Source organism: Triplophysa dalaica, chromosome 2, assembly GCF_015846415.1.
Source record: "Triplophysa dalaica isolate WHDGS20190420 chromosome 2, ASM1584641v1, whole genome shotgun sequence".
In the NCBI taxonomy this organism is placed as follows: domain Eukaryota; kingdom Metazoa; phylum Chordata; class Actinopteri; order Cypriniformes; family Nemacheilidae; genus Triplophysa; species Triplophysa dalaica.
The window spans coordinates 21,294,571-21,319,618 of NC_079543.1; the positions used below are offsets into that span (position 1 = coordinate 21,294,571).

The 25,048-nt window shown below is 38.6% G+C and overlaps 1 protein-coding gene across 10 annotated transcripts in view; it reads right to left on the reverse strand.

Moving 5' to 3' along the window:
- Window positions 1–7,328, reverse strand: part of fat1a (FAT atypical cadherin 1a) — a 75,339-nt gene extending 68,011 nt beyond the window's left edge. For 9 of the 10 annotated variants that reach the window (XR_008905116.1, XR_008905119.1, XR_008905117.1 and 6 more), the window contains exons 1-2: window positions 6,230–6,358; window positions 823–4,106 (exon numbers count right to left, since the gene is read on the reverse strand). Coding sequence is in view for 7 of the 10 variants with exons in the window: in XM_056736760.1 (XP_056592738.1) it covers window positions 823–4,081 (3,259 nt within the window). In the remaining 3 variants the exon portion in view is untranslated. Of the gene's footprint in view, window positions 1–822; window positions 4,107–6,229; window positions 6,359–7,127 lie in introns of those variants that run through there. The other variant, XM_056736733.1, reaches the window with a different exon arrangement.
- Window positions 7,329–25,048: the final 17,720 nt, after the last annotated feature.

The window sequence follows — 25,048 nt, forward strand, 5'->3', positions numbered from 1 at the left end:
TTCAGTTCAGTATAAAATACATAAATCTGAGAAAAACACAACTTCAGACTTCATTTTCAGTGTTGCAGTACATGTATATATTAGGCATTTGCATCACTGGGTGGCCAATACCGGTTTGTGTGAAAAGACCGTTGGAATTCCAGACTGCTTATTTTAACTCTTGGCACAGGTGCTCTGAACGGGCAGCTGAGTGAGATATTAATACATTCTTTGTATAAAGATAATGGGGCCAGATGTTGACTTTTGCCACAGAAATGTTTTAGTTCAAAAAGCAACCAGCTCTAACTCTTAACGGTTTTAAGAACGCATTAATATGTGTTAAGTACCTTATGGCCTACATAGGAAAATAATCTATAAAATGATAAATAGTCAATGTTTGATTTTCTTATTTAAACAGAAAATAGACAGTGAAAATCAAGTGGAAAAATATGGTGGGGGGCAGGCAATCCTCTTAATACCACGGCAACTAGTTTGGAATGTCTATAGTAGGTCTAAGAGACAGCTGCTCCATCTGTTCCTAACATCAATTTTCTATCCTCCGGCAGAAATATGAAAAGAATCAGGATGCTCTTCATTAGCTCTCTCAAAGCCATCCAACTGCTACCACCAACCAGCGCAAGTATCCAACTGATGTCACACAAAATAATCCCCTTCTATACGCAAAAATGTCACTGATACAGCAAGTCCTTTCACATTTGCACCCCTATCACTGGCCATTTTCATGCACAGGGATTTTGTTAGTTGAATAATTCATGACCCGACAAAACATCCCCCGCACACGCCTCTGCACTTACCAGATAAAAGAAAAGGAGGATAACTTACCAGTTTCTTCGTCGATAGCGAAGATCCCAAGACCGGACCCATCCCGAATGGAATAGCGGATTTCTCCATCTCTACCTTTATCCTCATCCTGAGCCAAGATTTTCATCACCGATGTTCCAACGGGCACATCTTCTTTAATAAATCCCTTATCCACGAATGATGGGAACAATGGTCTGTAGAGATTCTCATTCACATCCACAACTTGCAATTCAATATGGCAGCTTGAAGACAAAGATATCGGTTTTCCTTTGTCCTTTGCTCGTGCGGTGAGACTGTACACCTGCTTTTTCTCGTAATCCAAACTCTGCACAATTCGTACAGCACCGCTTAATTTGTCCACTTCAAATTTCCCATCCCCGTTGTCTACAAGGCTGTATCGGACTTGGCTAGAAGGTCCAACATCTGGGTCGTGAGCCTCCAGCCACAAGATGACTGTACCAATGGGTAGATCCTCTCGTACTTTAACCTGATAGTTTGGGGGAATGAATTTTGGAGGGTTGTCGTTCACATCCTCCAGTGTGACTTTAAGTAGCACAGTTGAAATAAGCTGCGGCTCAGCAGAGGCCTGATCACGAGCTGCTATCTTCAGCACAAAACTGGGTTGTACCTCACGATCTAAAGGCTTCTTCACTGTCACAACACCAGTCTCCGCATCAATAGCAAATTGATCAGTGTCTGCTAATATGGAGTACCTAACCACACCATTATCCCCAAGATCTTTATCTTTTGCTTCAACCTGAATGATCTCTGTGCCAACAGCCGTGCTCTCGCTTATTTCCACTGAATATGCATCTTGTAAAAACTGTGGGCTGTTATCATTAGCATCCAAAATCTTTACATCCAGTAAGCGTGAAGAGGACTTTTGAGGTATCCCAAGGTCATATGCAGTGATGTTCAATGTATAGTGGTCGGTTGTTTCTCTATCAAGGGGAGTAAACACTTTGAGCCACCCACTGTTCATGTCAACAACAAATCGACTACCAGAATCGCCCCCAGATATAACGTAAACCACTTTCCCATTAAAACCGCTGTCAGAATCTGAGGCGCTAAGATGGACAATCCTGGCTCCAACCGGCAAGTCTTCCTTGACCTCAATCACACTGGGAAAAGTGTCTGCAAACTGGGGCGCAAAACGGTTCACCAGGGGAATGTCTTGGAAGTTGTCTTCGGGTTCAGTTTGGCTGTGGAGCTTGCTACCCTGAAGGAGCTTTTCAGCCAACATGCTCGCTACTCCGGTGTCGATGCATTTTACTTGGACTGGTTTACGTGCTGTGACAACCGTAACATTTAAAAACATAGGTTGGGTTTCGTGTTCTCCATCACTGGCTATTATCTGCAAGCTGTGAAGGGACACTTTTGATGCCTCACCTTCACTCAAAGGCTGCTTCAAAGACAGTACGCCTGAGTTTGGATTCAGATCGAAAACATTCAAGTCATTTCCAGCTTTTATTATGTACCGCACCAGCTGCAACTCATCTGAATCGATAGCAGATACGGTTGCGATCTGTTCTCCAACGCCATGGTCTCTTGGCACCGTTACATCACAGTCCACATTCTCAAAAAGTGGCTTGTTGTCATTTAGGTTGTTAAGCATGACTGTAACCTGAGTTTCAACTTCCCGGCGAAAAGGAGTGCCCCAGTCGGATGCTCGAACTTTCAAGGTATAAATTCTTGCCATCAGTTCATAATCCAAAACCTCTGAAGTACTGACGACGCCAGAGAAGTAGTCTATCACAAATGGCTGGGGATTCGCATTGGCAATGCTGTACGTTACATATCCGTTCTCCCCACTGTCTAGATCAGTGGCTTTCACTGTTAGCACGCTAGTACCTATTGGCATATTTTCATCAACGCTGGATCTGTGAGACGTTTGTTTAAATTCTGGGGCATTGTTGTTCACATCAATCACATCAATGAAGATTTTAGCGGCTGCTTTTCTGTCACTGGTCACAACTTCTAATTCGTATCTGGCCATGGAGTCCGCATGAAGGGGCCCAGCTGTTGTAATCAAGCCTGAATCAGCATTAATGGCAAAATGATTTTTTGCCAATTTGTGTTTAAATGCATACTTAAGTTGAGGATACTTTGGCACAGCTGTTACCAGTACAACAGGTGTGTGCAGCGGAGCAAATTCACTCACGTTGACTCTGTATTCAGCTTCGGTGAATTTAGGAGGCCCTACTTTAAAGTGGGGGGATGTGACATGGATAACCTTCGCTGATGAAAACTGTGGCGGGTTTCCTTTGTCTTTGGCTTGCAGTGTTAAGTTGTATCCAAAGGGCTGACTATCCCAGTCTACTTGCTTGACTGCTTTGATTTTGTATTCCTTGCTGCCTGGACTCGTTCTCATGGCTTTAAATTGCTGAAGAGGGTCACCCGCGACAACGCTGAGGGACGCTATCTCACCATTAGCTCCTTGGTCGTTGTCTTCAACAGTGACAATAGCATAAGTAGGGTCTTTGTCAGTGTCTGATGGTGCTAGCGTTACAGCAGTGATGACCGGTGCGTACTCGTTGGCCTGCTCTACCCGTACTGTTAACTTAGCCATACTGCTAAACCCACTACTGCCATACAGCTTCATGCCACGATCCACAGCTAAAATCTCCAAGTCATACTGCTTTGTCTCAGAGAAGTCCAGCTTCCCGGTGAGCGTAACCACACCACTAGTGGGGTGGACCGAAAACATGTCTGTCCACTCTCTAAAGCTGTAGTAGTACTCTCCGTTCGTACCAATGTCTGCATCCGTTGCCATTACCTTGGCTACACTGGCGCGAATAGCTGTGTTTTCTGGTAATGATATACTGTAAGAGGTCGGGGAGAACAGTGGCCTCAGGTCATTTGTGTCAAGTACCTGAATCCTGACTCTTGTCCGAGCCTCAGCGTTTGAGTTCTTTTCCATGGCTTTGACTGTGAGAATGTAGTTGTCTTTAACCTCCCGATTAAGAATGGCACTGCTACCTCCTTTGGTCCTTATTCGCAAAAAGCTAAAGTCTCCCAACAGGTACTCTTCAGCTTTGAACAGGTTCTCGTTGTCTCCCGACACAATTTTGTACCGTATCTCCCAAGTGGGGTCTGTAATGTAGATTCCCATTTTCACAAGATTTTCCACATAGGTCTTAGCAGCAGAGTTCTCATAAATGGTAGCGTTGTAAACAGACTGGGTAAACTGGGGGATGGAAGCGGTGTCGAGGCTTTGGTTCCTGGTGCAGCTGCACAGGAGCAGCAGAGCCACCAGCAGTGAAGTCACGTGGTTCTGCATGTTTGCAGAGCACTCTTCACTGAAACTGTGGGGAACAGAGAAACAAAGTTAAGTGATAATACAGCTCCTTTAGGCCCCGTTTACACAGCCAGTTAAATGTGACCCAATTCCGATTTTTGTGACTCAGATCGGATATGACCCACCATAGTGTAAACAGGAAAAAAACGCATGCATTCGGATATTTCGAGATCAGTTTCAGGCCTCATTCATATGGGGAAATAAATCAGATATAAATCAGATATGTGACTGTCATGTAAACAGGCAGATCGGATTTTCTGAGGCATTGCGGTCTATACGTAATTAAAACGGTGACACTTTGGTACTTGTTGGCAGTTTTATGACGTATGATCAGCAGGAAGAACCTGTGAATGCGGTTAAATCAAAGACATTAAACAATTCCACCTCAAAATCAATTTAATGTTTGGCGAACTTGTCATATATCGCAGAGCTAACATCAAGCACATTTCAGTTCGTCCATAATGCCTAGAGAGGATTCTTGGCTCAATAACCCGCGTTCAAAAGTTGCCTACATTTTCTGATCAATTCATTTATTTTTTAGCACATTTATGAGATTGAGCTTAAAAAAAGCGAAACAATTATTTCCTTATTGTTAATAGGTTAATAATGGGTTGCAGCAGATGTGGTTTACAAAGAATACATAAGCAACTGAAACATTTTTTATTTATTTATATGTTTATGGCACATCATGACACCATGAACAGATATGACTACGGCATCACTCTCCAATGAAGCAGGCTCTCCCTTTTTGTATATATTTCCCCTTCCACCATAGACACCATGACAGCAAATACGCCAAATGATGAATGGTTGTGATGGAAGTGCCTCTGGTTTATACACACAGCCACATTCCACTGTTCCTTGAATAAATTGTATTATTCTCAAAATGCTCTTTTCTCATATCTTATTTACCTATAAACAGCATTGTGTAAAAAGATGTATTCAACATTATGTCAATAAAAACACGAAATATAATACAAACATAACCACATTTTTTAATGCATCTGAAAAACTGTTAAATGCAAATGTTCTTATTAAAGATCTAATCCTTCATTTTAAAAACTAACCTACTAGTTTTGTTCTACAGATCATACCCACCACATTGATCCGCACAGTATCTCAGAACATAACCACTGACACAAGATCAACTTTGAACTGTATAGTCATAATTTGTATAATATTAAACACATCCAAACTTATTCGTTATTATTGTTAAAGAACTTCAAAATTCAAGTAAGCAGTATAGTAAGATTGTTTGGTCTTATTTCTGAAAATACCATTTGCATGTCTAACCATATTAAACAAATCTGTGGAAAACTTTCAGCGTCCGTATCTATCATGTATTCGCATAAAGCGATTTGCTGAAAGATAATATAAATTCGGCCAGCGTGTTTAAATCCAACCCGATCCGATGAAAGCTGAAATTTAAACATAATGTATCTTATGTAAACAGAAATCTATAGCGGAGCAGATGACTTCACACGCAGCGAATAAATATAATCGCAAAGCTTTTCTAACGTGTCAACGCAACTATTCGTGCCCGCGGGTGTTCAAAGCCTCATAACGTTACAGTGACGTTCAGCTCAAAATAATACAGACATCTGAATGAAGTTTCTCTGTAACATGAAGACCTCCAGAACACCTTTAATGTCGGCGGACTAATTAATATTGCTCAGGTGTATTACATAACACAATAACCTATCTTCAAAATGCGTCAAATTAGCTTTTGAAACGCAAGAAATATAAAGAAACAAAAGATGAGCTTCTGCTCTGTTGTTAGAGTGCATCCCCATCCCCCAGTCCCGTCAGTCCCTATTCATTTCACGTCGCCACACTGGTGCATTTATGAGCCAGCCAGATGTTTGAAGTTCCGTTTGAAAACATTTAGCTGACCACTCTGGACTCTTAAATAATTCAAACGCAACTAACACACACAGTGTATCCTCACTGCTTCGTCTATATACAGTAAACAAAACAGCTCTATTTCGACTACGGAGAGTCAACGGTAACTTAGCGAAGAGACCCGAGCGAAACTTTTAGGCATTTCTGACAAAAGCACAAAACGCGAGCACTACGCAATAATAAAAAAGATACGTCGGGAAAGCGTAAGCATTCCTCAATCACATTTACCTGTTACAACACTAACGTCCTTTATTTGGTGGCTTTTCATGAAGTTTATGAGTTCCGAATATCTGCATGGTACCGATAGTCTCAGCCGCTCACTCCAACTCACACAACTCTCCAGATCTCTCTCAACCACATAACAAAAAGCCCTTCAGTATCGTTCCGCGTTCCCTGCGCTGCGCACCGCGGATCTACTTCCTATTGGCATGAAGATGAAACGGCCGTCGCTCTCCCCTCGCTGTGGGACAGACGGAGTCTCTGATGTTTCATTTTATGTGCCAATCTTCTGTCTTTGATGAAGAAATATGCTGCATCACGCGTTTTTGGAACAGGCTGGATAAATCACATCCTGATCACGGCAGTCAGCGTTTGGATTCTTAGACACTATAAAAGCACAGAGGTATCTTACCTATTAACTACGGTATTTAGACGTCGAGGTGTATTTAAGTAACAAAACTTGTCAAGTGCAACAACACGGGGAAACTGGGGAGTTTTAGAAAGAAATCCCTTTGCGAAAAACTAAAAAGCGCAGATCTTGAGCGCCTCGCACACTGTTGCTCGCGAATGATGGCGCTGTCTCACTGCTGTGCGCGAGCGATGCACGAGGCTGTGCGCGCTATATCTGTGAAACTCACTTTATAAACCTTACATCGAGTTGCGTGTACCCGTTGCATCTGAATGAACATTCATTATTATTACTACAGACAAAATATATACAAATAACACCAATAATGAACACATTGATATTTACTGCTGTTTAAGTTACAAATTGATGCGGGTCGTGGTTGAACTAAAAGCAGTACTATTTATGTTTATAATAGGAAGTGTTTTGACTGTTACTTTGTTACATTTTGTATTGAAACCTATTTGTCAAAGTTGTAAAGGTAATGTAAAAGTAGCTCACCAGATTCAGCAGGCGAAAGCCGCCGCTCCAAAGTTGCGTCTAGATGATTTCCAGGACGCTTTGGCAAAAAGAGTATGTGAGCATTTCTTCGCATTAAGATTCAATAAAAACTGCTAATAAATCCGGATCGCGTTGCGGTAAATCCTACATTTCCTTACAGATGTGAGATCCTCGTGAGCTGCATTCCGTGCGGCCACGCGAGCAAACTATCCACACACAATACTCGCTCGAAGCTCGTGCGCTCAGGCTGTGGAGGAGGTGCGCGGATCCTCCGGGATGCCTGGCTGGCTATCCGCCGTTGTGACGTCACCGCTCGCTCTCTCGGGGGAGTCGATCATTTGATTCAGTGATCTCGGCTCACCTCTATCGCACACTTCGTCGTTTCGCGCTGACATTGATCGCCGTTTATTGAATTATTTGCGTAATGGAACTTTGTAACTCAAGATCCCAGCTGTCTGTGTCGATCCATCACATTAGGGTCAATAAAATGGAACATACTGCCTATTATATAAAAAATGTATTCGGTTTAGTAGTTGTGAAAGTTTGCTTAAGATGCCTTGGACTGTGGCATACTTCTTCATTAAGACCACCTGATGTTCATAGAGTTTAGACTGAAAACCTTTGTCCCTTGTGTGTGTGCCTTCCTCTTCTCAGTCAGTTTATCGAGAGGCAGGGTCATTCAGTCACCCCTGCCACTACCGCTACAACTGCAACTCTCTGAACACTCACAAAGACCACTGGCTCACTCTGATCCCCCCATAAAGGTTTAATTGGATTCCGGTCAGGTGACGTGAGGGAGACGGCCGGTGCTTTTGATCCTGCCAGAGCCAAAACATTCCAATGCTATACTGGAGTTTGAGGAGTGCTGGCTTAACAGAGAGCAGCACGTCTGCAGGCATAGATTTCCATTGCTCTCCTGAAAACATAGTATGACCCTTAAAAATATCAAAGACAAGAACTGTTACCCTCATTGGGTGGTAATACGTGCATACTGTATACAAGTTAGTGGCAAACTTTGCGGATCATGTCATATGATAAGCATGTCCTTAACAAAAACATGAGCACATAAAACAAAGAACAAATAGAAAATAAGAGGCATGTACTTGGTAGTGTAATATTTAGAATAATGTGGCAGCTTGCGAGGAACTTGGCTGTAACAACATCCTCGTTTTTCCTCTCTGAGTTAGATTATCTCCATAAATCCTTCAGGCTGAAAGTTTTAGCACAATTACCATTTATCAGAGAGGAGAAACACCCCACTAATACATGCCAAAAATTGCAAACTAAAAATTAACATGTTATCTTCTTTTATGATGATGATGATTTGCAGTACATTTTTATTTGCCGTATTGCCATCAAACGGTACATAATCATTTAAAAAATGTTATGTTCTAGACAGTTCATTTTCATATACAGTACTAAAACATAGTATTTTTGTTTGGATTATTTTAAAACAATTATCTACACTGAGGATATTCTTCTGTGTTATTTTCAACCCAATGTTGTGGCAAAAAGGAATGAACCCAAACTTTAGGTTATAAATTAACTTATGCTGAGTTTTTCCATCGTTGGGTCAAATTAAAGCTTGGTTTCTGCAACACTGGGTTAAAAATAACCCTCCATTTTCTTTTAGAGTGTATATTTATTGTATGCTTGTTTAACATGTTTTCTGTACAGCTGCTTTGAAACTACATGCAAATTGTAAAAAACCCTAAACTTGATTACAAGATCTTACATGTAGTATGACAGTTTACAGGTCATCACAGGCAGCATTTCTCCAGACTAGAAAAGAGAAGAAAATAAGAAAACTAGTGTAAGTCTGCTCATTTTTGGTTCTTGCAAGTTTTAAGAAGATCTAGAAATTATTCAACATCCAAAGTCTGCCAAGTTTTTTAAATATATAACTAATAAAATTCAACAAAAATAGAAGTGCAGTGTCTATTACCTGAAAGTGCTAATTAAAATAAGAACAACAATTGTATTACATCTAGCCAGACTGACTTGTTGTGGAAATTGATACGGCTATAACATTATTTCTCCCCCCAGCCACTCATGTTAGTGCCTCCTGGTTCAGGTTTAAGACTCCACTGGAGCCAATTTTTCTGGTCCAGAACATAATTTGCTTCTGTGTAGTTGGGGGTCGTATTGGGCACAAGCGCCTTGTTGAAAAAGACTACACATATAGAATAGGAACAATATATAAATGCACAAATATTAAAGCGGGACAGAAAACAGTGTCCTTGAATGTACAGTAAGCGAATGTCTAATCCAGCATTGTATTGTTGGACAGTTCCCAGATGTCCAAAGTATGCGATTAGGTTTATAAAACAAGGATGATCCTAGCAGTTAAGCGACAGACGAACAGAGATTGTTAATCTTATGTTTGTTACTTGATTCAAAACATCTTGAGAGAGTCTTGTTCTCCAAGACTGACGTCAACCCTGTAACACAAACTTCATCTAGGAGCAAAATCAAGTGAGGAATTTTTTGTTCATCATAAAATGATTTTCCTTGCATGTTACATATTTCACTTATTCCCTGACACATTCTAATGATGACTGTAATTATGCCACATTATTTATTCCATTGCTAGTTTTAGAGATATTGTTATTGCTGACATGCTGTTTATATCACGAATGACAAATAGGATCTCAAAAGCCTGGTTTGTTCTAAAAAAAATCCATGTCATATATTTTCCAGGCAACTGTGTATAGCCTACGGTCTCAATGATCTGCAATTAAATTTGACATAGCATCAAGTTGTCGCACTGCAATTATTATATAAAATGGATTACTGAAAATAAAAAACACATTCTTACACCAGAGGGAAATGTGGCGACACCAAATTCATGCAAAGATGCTCACCAAAAATCTCATCTACAGTATTATACATTAACATTTAGAGATATGAATATTTGAACAGAAAATTCTCTGAAGGGTGTCTGAGTCACAGTCTCATTTTGACAGACTTGAGTTTCTCAATTCCCCATCACTGCCCCTTAGTCAAAATCTCATGGAAATTGTGTTGGTTTACACACAAAAGGCGCATTTTCTACATCTGTATGCTTGGATTAGTACAGTCTTGAGGCACTTCCGCACACTCACATTAAAACCATGTGGAGATTCTTTGTAAACCACCAGTGTCGTTCTTCCTCAACTATGCTGAGAATTATCTGTGAGAGTAGCTGTTGTTTTCTCTGATGCATTCTCCAACAAGCGGCTTTCTCATGTGTTCCTTTCATGGAAGGATCTCGGAACCTTTATTTTTTAAAATAGGAAATGGATCAGCTTCAGAGAAAAACATGCCCAGTCTGAGACCTTTGTGGGATTGACCTGATGATTGATCGTATCGTCCTTGTGACCCTTCGGGATTTTTGTGCATACCCATCTGAGTCGAGTTTCACTAAAGCATTTCTGTATGAACACCACATTTATAAAACACATGGTAATCATTCAAGGTGTTTCTCCAAGTCGTTGTAGTTAATTTGAGCTACGGTTATTGTTTTTATGATAAAAATGTGCTGATTTATTAAACATGGAGCAATGTTAGCTACTTTCACTAAAAACATGCTGCTTCGTCTAAGGGATAGTTCACCCAAAAATGAATTCTGTCATGATTTTCTCGATCTCTAGTTGTTACAAACCAGTATAAATGTTTTTGTTTAGTTGAACACAGAGAAAGATATTTGGACCCGAATGACTACAATTGTAAGTAAAATGACAGTGGTATAATCAAAAGTGCCCCAGAACTGTTGCTGTCCTACATTCTTCAACATATCTTCTTTTGTATGCAACAGAACAAAATAATTAAGAAATAATTGTTCCTGCTATAGTCAACGGGTCGAAGAACTGTTTGGTTATAAGCATTCTTCCAAATATCTTTCTTTGTGTTCATAAGAACAAATAAATGTATACAGATTTGTTACAACACAAAGGTAAGTAAATGATGACAGAATTAAATTTTTGGGTGAACTATCCCTTTAATTCATTAAAATAGCCATTTTAAACATTTTGTCACATTTCAAATTTGTCTTGGAAACCCTTTTTGTGCACATGCAAATGGGATATTCAATTCCCAGCATGCACTGTGGCATAAATATTGCAAATGACTGTTGTACCATTTGCGTTTCATTTCAGTCTTGTGCACTGAAGGTGATGTGATGGCTCTTTCGGTAATGCATGATCCTACATGAAATAGCAACAATTTTATAAACAAATCAAAACAAGAAAAGTTTGTACAAGGCATATTAGAAGCATATATTTTTTTAATATTTGTGTACTATAAGTTTTCCTCATTTGAATTTATTTTTTAAGATTGTACTTTTTCCCAATACATTTTGTCCAGAAAATTGTACGGATATACGCATGTGCACACACAAGCACACACAAACATAAAATAAAACACAAGTTTGCACCTTTCCCTTTGTAAGAAGATCATATATTCTATGAGATTTATCAGGTTTACAGAATGCCCTGGGCTACATGTTTCTAATCCTCCACCTCTGAAAAGTGAAACCACCTTTTGACTGAAAAAAGCTCCACACTCAACACGTCTACACGCTATTCTACTCAACACTAATTAGACAACAATAAAATCTGAAACGTTCCAATCCAATCTATGGTAATGTAGAACATTACTAAGACATGTTCACAGAGTTAGTACAGTACATTCCAGATATTTGCATCCTAACTATAGTCTGTTGCATACAACCCTTAAGAGTCTACTCATTCTTTCGCTTTCTCTCACTTGCCCTCTCTCTCCTTTGAAAAGAATATGAGCCCTTCAATCAATCAAAAGACTCAGCACAAAGCGCAAATGATCTATATCAAATTTTAATAAAAAACTTCACCTTAAGTGAAAGGACAATTTGTGCACTGAATATTCCAACACTCAAATATTTGTTTTAGAGCCCCTGGTCATCAAATTACATTGTGTGAAAATAGCTGCTTTTTAGACATTTTAGTCGATAGTAGGTTACAGAGAAAAGAAAATCAAACAGATTTTGAGGGGAAAATGTGGTAGCTGAGAATTGTAAGTGAATTATCAATATACACTGTATAAAGGACACAGTTTACTCGAATTTTGAGCTCAATGAATGTCTCAGATTTTAAATTGAAGCAACAACTACACAATTGCTAATAGCTGCAGTTGTTGGTATCCATCATGCATGTATTGATCCAAAAAAATATAAATCAGAACAGATACCTGAAAAAGGAACAAACGCCGTTTTGAAATGTGCAATTTCGAATCATAAAATCTTGTTAGTAATTGAGCTGCGTGGATGTGCTGTCACTAAGATCAAAGGCAAGTGAAAGATGACTCAACATCCCTGAGGAGGAGCAACATGAAGAAACTTTTCACAGTGTTTGACATTGAGTTGAGAGTCTCATGAATATACACCTTGACAATCATCTCTTTTGAATTCTGCTGAACTAATTGTACTGTTGTGACAGCCGATAGAGGATCGTCCTTTTCATTCAGATTGTTACAAAAGAAGCCACCAGTAAAATTGTATTTAGACACGTGTTAAAGAGTACATGAGAACTTGAACATTTCATGCATTGGGTAATGTTGCCGTGTTTGAAAGTAAGCAGTCTGCCAAGTTGCAAATCCGAAGGTGAATGAATAACAAAGTTATTGGCCTGGACTTAATTTCGAGGTTAATTTCGACTCTGAATCACGCAAACGAGTCGTCACTAGTTCGATTGCAAATCGCCGCAGGTTTACGTCATTATATATAGTCTCCACCTACAATTTGTTAGGATTGCCCACAAAAACGTCACTTTTCTCCCCCAAACACTTTAGCTCGTGAGCCACATTCACGGTAGACCAATCACAGTAGACAAGACCATCTGACCAATCTCATCAGACTAAACCAGCGGAAAGGAGGGGGAATCACGAAACAAATCATTTGAGAGTCAGTAAAGAAGTAAGGTAAGAACAACTCCCTGTTATTCCGAAATAAAAGTGTTTTAACACCTTCTATGTACATAAACATGTTGTTGGACAGTCCATAAACCTAAGTAGGACCTTAAAATCAGAGTTATGAACTCTTTAAAATTCTCATTTTATTAGTCTGAATCTCTCTTTTTCACACTCTCTGTGTGCTTGTCTCCCTCTTTCTTACTATTGCTTTTCTTCTTCACTCTGCAATCTTTCCTCCAGCCTTCAGGGGCACAAGCACAGGGACACTTAAGAGACCAAAGTCTTTATCTATTTAGACAAAATGCTTCTCAGCTATTCTAACAGTGTCCACATGGGCCTTAAGTCCTTCAACAGAACTCAGCTTCTGTCCTTCTGACGCACACACTTAGCGTCACTCAATGATTATTTCAATGTGTGTTTGTGTCAGCGGCATGTGGGAGTTACTTTAGATCATTTCTTTTTCAAAAAATTCTTTAGGTTTTAGGTTTAAGGCATATATAAACACCATTTATTTTACGCTATCAACAAGTAACTGGGATTTTGTTGAAGGAAGAAATGATTATTGGCTCTGTATATGAACAAAATGAATAGCCCTGATCACAATAAAAATCATCCCTATAACAATAGGACGTATAGCTGTTTTTCTAGAATATGACTGTTGGAACGTATATAAAATCGTTATCTATTAAAAATGAACTATTTATTATTTTGTTAATCTTTTTTTAATTGAGATGGTATGTTAAAGGAGCATTGTGGAGATTTTAGTGGCATCCCTCCCTTTCGAAGCACTAAGGCAGCTGACATCGGACAAACACGTCGTTGCATTTTCGTATTATGTATTATGAAAATGTTTTGTCCATTTAGGGATACTGTAAAAACAACATGGCGAATTCCATGCAAGGGGACTCACTGTGTACGTAGATAGAAACAGCTCATTCTAAGGTAATAAATACATAGTGCTTCATTATGTAAGGTCTATACACGTCTATATGGAAGTTTACCATCGCGTTAAACCATTACAAATCATTTAAATAGATTATATCGATCAGTTTGAACTACTGAACGCACAAACGAGAACCAAATGAATAAAAACAAGAGCAAACATGTGTAGACCAGGTTTTTATTTCAAACAGAACTAATATTGTATGAGATTATATCAACCTGTCTCGAGGCATAAAGGAAGAAAAAAATACCCAAACAGAAAAGGCATGTCTGTCTATTTATCTGTATTTTTCTCTCTTTCTATATCTGTGTCTATTCTGATACACTTATATGTTGTGTCCTCTCAGGATCATCATGACAGTTTGACTGACAGCTTAAGAGAAAAGCTATTTGCTTGAATAAAGGACAAACACAGAGCGTTGGGAGGTCTGTTATTTTTGACACTGAGCTGTGAGCAAGGCTCAAGAATAGCAAGATAGAGGATGACCATTTCTTTTAAACCTCAAACCATGTATATATGTTTGAGATGCTGTCATCAATCAGCATTACTTTTACATTTCAATCGCTTTGTGTTTTTTTTGGTGTCAAGAAGTCCTGCAGCGTGACGATTCAACGATTTACTATGACAGCATGAGAAGTTGACATGTATCCTTCAACAAAAACAACATTTTTGAGCATTTTTTACTTTAGAAGCTGCCGACAGAAAGCAGCAGCAAGTGTGTCAAATGATTGTCTGCAAATTGGTTGCAAGGCACCAATACGAAAAGAGTGACTGAGAAAATGTGTGAGTGCAAGAAAGAGAGGGAATGATAGAACTAAATTGAAATACCTTACCATATCCTCTTCAGTAGTTTTAGAGTGTGCCCAGTCTCACAGAACCGTGCCCTTGTCAAATGAGTTCAGTCAATACCGCTCCATCACAAAGACGTAACAAACCGCAGTCTGCTTCCTGATATAACGGCGCTTACCCATTTTAAAAGGTCATTCAGACTGCACACAAAAGTCACAGGAGGATGAGTTCAAAAGGATGCGTTGATATTAAAAATGAGAATCAATATAACTGTCATGATGAATCTTCTATTCTTGGTATCTTCATGCACGGCTATGTCACAGGGTGAGACCAAATAAAAATTAACTTTAAAGTCAAATCATTTTTTTATTAAGTATGAGAATGTTAGCCATAGGATATCTATAGGGAAAGCTATACACTTTAAAGTGTGCTTCAAAACATAGACTAAATTGACATTTAGAAGATAAAAGTATGCCACAGTATTTCGCCTATACAGCCAGTACCATTAACATTAAAATATTGTCAACATTTAATCACTCTCATGTCAAAAGCTGTGTCTGTGGCACACAAAAGAAGATATTTTGAGTAATGTCTCAGTGGTTTTGTGTTCATACAATAGAAGTCAATGGGACCTTAAAGGGACAGTTCACCCAAAAATGAAAATGTGTTTCATCATTTACTCGCCCTATTGTCACTTCAAACCTGTATGACTTTCTTTCTTCTGCAGAACAGAAAAGAAGATATTTTGAAGAATGTTAATAACCCAACAGAGCTGGCACCCATTCACTTCTATTGTATGGACACAAAACCAATGAAAGTGAATGGTTGCCAGTTAACAACATTCTGCAAAATATCTTCTTTTGTGCTCTGTGGAAAAAAGTCATACAGGTTAAAGTGACAAGAAGGTGAATTTTTATTTTTGGGTTTGATTGAAAAAAATCAATACATCGAACAAAGTTGTGCATTTCAGGGCACTTCATTGGGTCTTTATTTAATGCAGTTCACCCAAATCAACAATAAAACAACATTTGCTCTGAATAGTCCCGCCCACAGTGAAATCTCATTCGTCCAAAATCCTGCTCATCCTGTGCACTTCACATATTGTCTTACTGGCTATTGGTGTAAAATGGTTTTTAGTTTAGTATGAAAAGACACATTTTAAATTGATGTAAACTAGATGCATTTTGTATGGTTACAACAGTGTTAGCTTTACATTTCAATTAAGTTTCATAAGCCCATTTTTTTAAAGACCAAATGTCAAATGTACATAAACTGTGTAGCCCGGTGTAGCCTCACCTTCACTTTAAACAAACAGAAGTTCAAACCCATGATCTTGCACAGGATTGAGTTCAAACATGTCCGTAAAACACAAAATTCCTTCAAGCTTTACCGATGGTCGAAAAACAGCAAAACAACTACAACCATTATGGTAATTGAGAGATGAAGGTGATGCATGTGAAGTATTTATGACTTTAAATAGCAGAGAAGTGTAGACGAGCTTTTGTAATAATAGAAAAAAAGCCTAAACAGATGCAGCTTGAAACTTCCCTGTTTGTGAAGATAAGAGTATTTAGTGTATAGTTTTGTGCGTGCTATTTCAAAACATAGCTTGCAGCATGTCATAAACTAAAAAAGGCAAATTCACATGATTTCTTACCTGTAACTATCACAGTTTAGCAAATGCAGGCTTTTTACTTTCACATCCTCACCTTTGCATAACATTTGCATCAAATCTCCGGCTTTGGGAGGAAATGAATCCTTCTCTTAGGAGTGCTCGCTATACAGCTTTACACATTAAGATGCACATTAAGATGCTCTGAGACTCATGATGCATATATTCTTTAGTCTTCCTGAGAAAACATCAGTTTTTCTGTCTGTTTTCGCCACAAGGCAACAGCAGATAACAATGATGAATCTCCACTCTGCCCTCTTCTCTCAGGTGTAACTTCGTAATAAAATAAAATCAGGTGTAACTTCCAAATAACAGAAAGGGAATATCAACGGAGGGACATAAAACCCAGACCAAAGAAGCAAAGAGCACCGTATTTATTTACAAAAGAAAGCGAGAAAGTAAAAAGTAACAGTGCAGTTGTAAATAGCCCAGCAAAGCAGACAAAGGGAGATACGGTGTCTCAGCAGAATCTCTGCTGATGTTACTGTTTTCTGGATTTAAAGTATACCCCGGTAATCATGGGTCCTGTCACTCTTTACAGGAACCTTTCTTCCTACTTATTAGCGCGGTTGACAGGAGGCAGGTTATAGTTGTATTTTTATGTAGTCAATAACTTTTAAACACTTTAAAGGAGAGATGTTTTTCTTATGATGCAGCCTTATGATCCTCCGCTCACAAATAAATCTATTCTTGACTCTATCCAGACAGAAGATATTTGATATATAATATACAGGATGAGCAAATGTAATTTTACAGTTTCAGATGGTAACAATGGGCATGTTCAGGGTAAAGTAATGATGACGGCATCTTTATTTCTAGCTGAACCATTACAAAAGAGCAGTTAAAGGCAGAATAGGTGATCCTGTCCAGAATTTATTTTTGTAATGCTGGTTTAAAATCTCTTTACATCCTGATAGCAATCAAGAAATGTAATGGTCAAATTATATTCTTATAATTATATATCGTCTGTGAAAAGTGTAGGACAAAAGAACATTCGCCCAATCAAAACGTTCTAGCTGAACGCTGTGACTGGTCATGTTACATTTTCAGCCAAGTTAGTTTTTAAAAAAGCAGTGACGAAAAAAAGTCTGGATCATGAAAGAGGAAAAATTTGAATAAACATCGGTTCAGGCTCCGGCAGGAAAAGGGTGCGAAAGACGATACCATGGTTGTTCTCTTTCTTTTGGACAGGTATGTACATGCTTTGAGATTAATATTATGGATTTAGTTTGTAATACGTGGATTTACGAAATACATTCCTGTGTTTGGAGGAGGCGTGGCTTTGGACGGCGAATCGAAAAGCGGGTGGGAAATATAATTTTTGTGCCAGCAGGTTAAAATTAACACCTTTCCAAAATCAACCACTCCACCTTTAAACAGCACACATACACATGCTTTTGTTAGCACTGTGCGTAGGCGACTCAATACTTTGTGGATTTGAGCGACGTGCTTTTACTGCAGTATTGCTCCGATACTGGCAGAAGCTCTGTGTGATAGTAATAGGATTCAGTGACCTCGGACTGCAGGTCAGTAGTCTCTCTGCTCTCCTCTTCTCCGTGTTCCTGTCACTCGGACTGCTGGTGTGTGTCTGAGATCAGTATTGGGTAAAGAGCCTTTTCCCCATGATGCCATGCAGGGATGTTAGAAATAGAATAGAATTCTTACATATACCATCAAAAGACTCTCCTTCATCCAAAAAAATTACGAACCACTTATATCAAAACAGAATTCAACAAAATGTCTGCCGTTTTAAGCACCTTTTTACTTTTAATCAATAAAGTGGTTATTATGTTGTCTGCTATAACAGCTGCTAAATTTTGAGGCAGTGCTGCATGTATCAAAGCATATAAATGAACCTTATAATAACTTAAAGCATCAATATTAAAGCTTAAATATTAAGTTAATATTAAAGTCAGTCTGAGTTCATTTGACCTCAAAAAGTATTTTTACAAAATGTGTGCCATTCTGCGGCACTATTTGCAACGTCACTGGGCAGTTTTCAGTCATAGCAAGACCACAGTCCTATTTACTTGAATTGGGGAAGACATGCATTGCTAAAACTTTTGCTTCCTAAGGTTTAATTGCCCAAAAAATTGCTACTGGGTATGCGGACATGTTGGCAATCGCCTCAATAGACTCTGGGTAAAGCCCCGCCCAAAAGAACCATTTTTATCAAATGAGGATTGGGTCTTTCACTGGCGCAGCCATATTGATCATTGCATTCCCTCCCCATAGTGACGGCAGTGGTGCATCTTGTTACTATCTATTATTTTTGGTTCAACAGGGGTGGCTATATAGAGGCAAAAGTTATGGATTGCAACTTTAATGTAAAAAAGCAATACTGAAAAATATGAATAAAAACGTTGATTAAAACTTTGCCATGAAACCTAAGTATACTTTGTGCTGCCTGGACATCAAATTTTTAACAGAGATTTCACTGTGCTAAAGATAGAGCACCAGACAGTAAATGGATGTTTTCCTGCCGCCGTATCAGTTTACCCACGGGTCAAAATGAGTCGATCACTGACAAACATTGTGTGGAACATATTGGGGACAGGAGATGATTAAACTTCTCCGTTCTCCTCTCTTTAATAATTGCTCCTGACCTCGTGGACACGAACGAAGGGGCGAATAAATCAAACATAGATATGAAGCTTTGTTCCAAACGGAGCAGTCGTCGCCGGCCCTGCGCCAACAAACAACTTCATTTGCCGCGGTTGCCGGTCATCCATTTAAAGGGCAAGGTCAATCGAGATTACTGCTCCTAAACGTTTCGACCACTTTGTCTTCTGTGCTTTGGAGAAAACAGGCAATTATGATCGCGGTTCCAACAAAACTGATAACAATCTGAAATTAAAACCTCTCTCTCTCTCCACAACTCGTCAATACACTTCAATACACACCTTTCTTTACTGTCCACCATCACAGATTACTCTTGTTTGCACTCAATTGAAATTGGCCGCTAGCGCCTCCAAACAATTACACTGTCAGAGAGACGTATGCACTGACTTTGCCTGGTATTAACCAGTGCCGAGTTAATGGAGGAAGTGTGCGGTGTAAGTCTAAAACTGCCTTGTACTCTCTGTCTGCCACATGCACCTTTTTAATTTAAATGAAAGATTTGTTTATCTAAAGATTAGGGATCAATACTTATGACTATAATGTTTCAAGTTGACAAGCAACCAATGGGCGAGAAGCATTACTGACACATCTAATCTAATCACTTTTTAAACCTTTAAGGTAAAATAAGCAGAAAGATAGAAAGTTACCCGGCTCATCTCCAACGCCTCTAACATTAAATTATTAATCAACTAAAATCATACAAAGTTGCAATTTTTTGACAGTCTAGTACACTATTTGTATTAATTTTAATATTTTAACAATCAGGAAACCTGTTTGAAATGATACACTTTTACAATTTTGTGACACAACTGATATTACACTTTTTATTTTACACATTCACACGAAAATAATTCAATACAATTTTATTTCTATAGCCCTTTCCACAATGTGCATTGTTCCAAAGCAGCTTTACAGGAGAAAAACGCAAAAACAAAGTAATAATTTTATTTTTGGGTGGGTTCAGGATGGAATTGCCTGAGCTGGGATGGTCAAATGGTCACTTTGCTCTTGGTTGTTGATGGAATTTCCTGAACTGGAGCTGGGATGGACAGTCAGTTCACAGGCTCATGCAGGAGGATGGCATTTGACGTTCATCTGGGCCTGACGTAGCTTCTGTTCATAAATTTTTTATTTATTTTGCATATTATGCATTAAGTGAATGCTTGGCTGAAATAATGTGTTTTTAATCTAGATTTAAATTGGGATTTAAATTTAAATTAATGAAAAATCACTCTTACATGTTTCAAAACCTGTATGTGAGTATTACCTCTGCATAAATGAATAAAAAAAAGGAGATATTTTGAGAAACGTCCATACAATTAAATGACAATGTTGCTTGGTTATCGACATTCTTCAAAATATATTTTTTTGTTATCTTCAGAAAGAAAGTCATACATGCTTAGAATGGCATGAGGGTGAATTAACATTTTCATTTTTGGGTCAAATATCTGTTTCCATTGTTTAGCAGGACAGATTCGCTTTTGAATCCGCACTTGACCTGACCTTCCTCCTTTGTAAATATTTTGTATTCTGAGTCTGAGCCACTTTGTCCTCCATGCAACTGAATCAGCATGGGATGTCTAGAGACACCAGACCATTTGATCAAATTCTGAGGAGAGAGAGAGATTAAGAGAGAGAGAGAAAGAGAGAGAGGGAGATTTAGAAAAAGAAACAGAGTGAGAGCCGAAGCAAGATGCAACCGTCATGGCTCTCATTTGTTAGTCTGTGTTTAAATGTAGAGGAGGTTAAATGTGATGCTGTCAGATTGATGTGCCAGACCACCCGGTTTGTCTTCCTCTCTCTTCCTTTAAAAGTCTCTCTGGAGCCCATACACAAACACACACAACACACACACACTGAATGCTTCATCAATGAGAGTAAGTGATCTGTCTCTGGGTAAATAAGTGTGACACTTCCGTCACCTCGGGCAGAGAGAAGACGGCACAGAGGTCAGAAGTAACTGTCATAAATGCTGCTGCTGTGTGTGTGTGTGTGTGTTTGTGTGTGTAGGTGATTTGATAGCTCCACAGTTGCAGGGTAGTAATCTCATAGGCTGTCTCTAAGGAACAGTTCTGTTTTCAGCATTAAAATCCAACCAGTACAGTGTTCAATCAAGTCCCTTCACATGAACCCACAATCCACTAGTGCCACGACAGTGCAATGATTTTCTCCAAAATGCATATCTGGGATTTTTCAAAACAAAACATCTTTTAAAGCAGATTTAAAAGATTTCACTGAAATAGTTCAGATGCTTGATCAGAAAAATCATGCTTATTTCTGGGACGGCTTTAGGCTTTGGAAACAGCAAAACAAACAAAAATGTCATTATGCATTATAGTCATTAATCTTGCAATTCCAGTTGGTGCTGAAATGATCTACAGCAGAAAAATATATTGAGTAGGAAGTTCCTCTAAAAAGAAAATGTTTTTAACACTTCGATTTATATTGTGTTATAGTTTAAGACTATGACTGAAAAACAAAATCTGTATTTTTAAACATTAGTTTGTAATCCTAAGTAGTTTATTGTCCAATTAAAGGGATAGTTAACCTAAAAATACAATTTCCATCCTAATTTACTCTCTCACAGGTTGTTCCAAATCTGTATACATTCAAAGAAACACAAGGAAAGATATTTGGAAGAATGTCTACCATAGGAATAATTATTGTAATTTTTTGTTCAATTCAACATGAAAGAAGACATTTTGAGGAATTTGGGAAAGAAATCAGTTCTGGGGCACATTTGACCACCATGGTACTATAACTATGGTAGTCAGTGTTGTCCCAGAATTGTCAGTTGCCAACATTCTTCCAACTATCTTCCTTTGCATTCAACCAAACATAGAAATGTATGCAGTTTTGGAACAACTAGAGAGAATTAAAATTTTTGGGTGAACTCACCATTTTCTTAGAAGTTTGGACAGAAGAATTTTGTTGAATCGATGAATTTGAGGAATCCATGATGAAAAATGAATGTAGCTAACATCTGGTCTTATTTCGCTTTTTTCATCACAAAGAACCTTTTGGTGAAGCAGTTTTAAGAGTGTAGTTGAATAAAATTGTTAGGCGCTATGAAAGAATGTACACTTGAGAAAGCACTATAAAACTGAACTAAAAATACTTTCTGAATAAAGTCCGTCATAAAGAATTGCATTCTGTTATGGGCAGGTATTTGTCACAATCAAAACAAAGCTAAAAGAATGATGTCACAGGTAGTAGAAAAGAGCCAACATGGATGAAAAGGGAATGCCAGGATGATAAGGATATTTCAAACCCCAGCATAAAAGGCTTTATGGTACTGCAGAACAACAATGGAGCATCATTCAATACACTATAGAGTGTTACTATGGTTACACAAGTTTATTGGGGCCAACAGCTGAATTTAGGTGCATAACTGATTTACATTCACACAATTGGAGCATTTGGTTAGTGGTATGTATTATATAATTTTGGGGTTTTATTTTATATCCTCAGCGTGTTACATGGGGTGCAGGTGCAATGCGCTGCAATTTGGATTCTCTTCCATGAAATCTAGATAAAAATATCACACAGGGCTAATCTAATCAAAACATTGCAATCGTATGCTAAAATAAAGACGAAAATGTTGTCGTCTTTTCTCATGAAGAAATCTTGCCAGTATTGGTAGCACCTTTATCCAATTACAGATAAGACTGTAATCTGCGCTCTGATTGGCTGAAGCATTGGGGTGCTGGGTCAGAAGGTCATCCTCAAGTGCCCTGAGCATTTACCAGTCAAACGATAGGTAGGGGGATGGAGATACAGGGCTTGATTTTTTTCATTGCATGCTGGGTGAAGACAATTCAACAACAAATGTCCAGGGGATGAGGACTAACACATAGCTACAACATGCCCGAGTGCTCACACAACCTCCCTAGACTGATAAGAAAAACATTGCATGTGGTGGACTGAGCTATGAGCCTGACTACTGTCCAGAATACAGAGGGGGTGAATTCACTATGAATGAATTTTTTCAGCTAAAAGGTTTTTTGCACCCTTCACATTGTTTCATCACCTTAATTGCTAAAGTTTTATAAATCTGGAAACATAAGAAAAACTTTTGAACATGATTTCGGATCTTGCAGGACTGAGTTGGCATCGCTCTGCCACTGTGATCTAAACACCTATCGACTCGCTTACACGGCGTGTCTTGATAAATGTCTAATTATAATACTCGTTCACATCATCTAATAGATTACTACTGCCATGCACTAAATGCTAAATGTACACAATCGTCTCTTTGTCATGAAAGTCTGTTTACCCCAAGCTTTCAGTGGGCGGTAATATCACAATGTTAATTGCACCTGGCAAATAAAGTGTTGTAAGAAAACTCAATCTATAATGAGTCCAATTTACATATAGAGGTTGCATGTTTGAGCTAAAAAAAATTTTATACATATATTTAAATACTTTGCGGGGGGACGGTAGGTCGTGAATGAACAAGATTCAGGTTATTGCATGGAGACAGTGTGTAAAAAACTGTTCAATGGTTTATGTGAATTTGCATGTTTTTTTTTTAAGTATAATATACTGAAGACCATTGTGGAAAACGTAAACAATGCTAATCACTCCACACTGACACTCTTCAAAGTGGATCAATTTTACGACGCAGATTCGGTCGTTGACAGCCTTGTGGTTAGTCCACACATTGCACCCGTGTGATCACGGCGACCTGCGTTCTTTTCCTGTTCTCTGCGGTCTTTTGCTGGCCTTGCTCCCCTGTCTCCTACTAATGCCTTTCTGTCTACTCTCCACTGTACTCTATATCATGAAAGGCATAAATTCCCCAAAATATGACGCAGTTTCATATTGCAGTGTGGGCTATGAAACGGAGGCTTTAGGAAATGCTTTATGTGATGCAGTAGATTTGCTTGCTCTGCAATTTAAAGAGCACGTTCTCTGCGATCCCATTTTTCAACCTTTTGTTAGTGTGTAATGTTGCTGTTAGAACATAAATAATAAATGCAAAATGATAAAGCTCAAAGTTCAATGCCAAACGAGATATAGTCTTTAACAATTCCGCCTTTCAAGGACTACAGAGAACGGCTGGATCAGACTACAGCCCTCTACTTCCTGGGTACATGATGTCACTATTCCGAGGGCATTTAATAACCTCCGCAGAGGAGGAGTTAGTGTTCGGTTATCAAAGATTGCAAACATTTGACTGAGCTATGCCCTTAACTACTTTCACTTTCCTCACAGTCCTACAGCAGGGAATTCCGCTAAACACCATCGGCTGTTAAAGCTGTTCTGTGTAATACAAAACACTAAAAACACTTCTATGAAACGTCCTCTGAAGTCCTGCTTGCAAATGTCTCCTGGTCAATCTGCTTGTTTTATTATTCAACTCTGGCCCAATATAAAAAGCCAAAACTAACGCTTCTGTTATTAGTGTTAATTAATACAACCGGTATGACGCTTTTCTGTCCGGTGTAGTTTCTCTCACCATAGGAAAAAATTTGCTCTTCTCTAACAAAGATTGACGTTTGCACATGCACTAGCAGACCTCCGTTACACTTTGACCGATCCGCATGTTTTAAACGGATAAAGTGAAGTTGACGCCATTGTTACGGTTTATTGCTCAAAGCCAAAGTTTATGAATACACGTGCACTAAGAGGCTGAACTTGGAGAGGGTGGGACATCTTCGCACACTCTAAGCGGGGAACCAATCACGACAGACTTTACCAATCAGAGCATTTCGTAAGGAGAGACTTTTTGTAGACCGGAAGAAATCCAGTCGTTTAGTGAGAAGAGAGACAGCGGTGACCAATAGACTTAAATTATGTAAAATATAAAGAGTTTTTTTTAAATGAGAAACATGAACATCCATTATTAAACACCCCAAAAACATAATCAAAGCCTCAAAAACAGCATTTCATACATACTTTAGATTGGGTTTTTTTATTGTCTACAAAAACTTCTTTAGTTTTATTTTACATAATTGACACATTTTC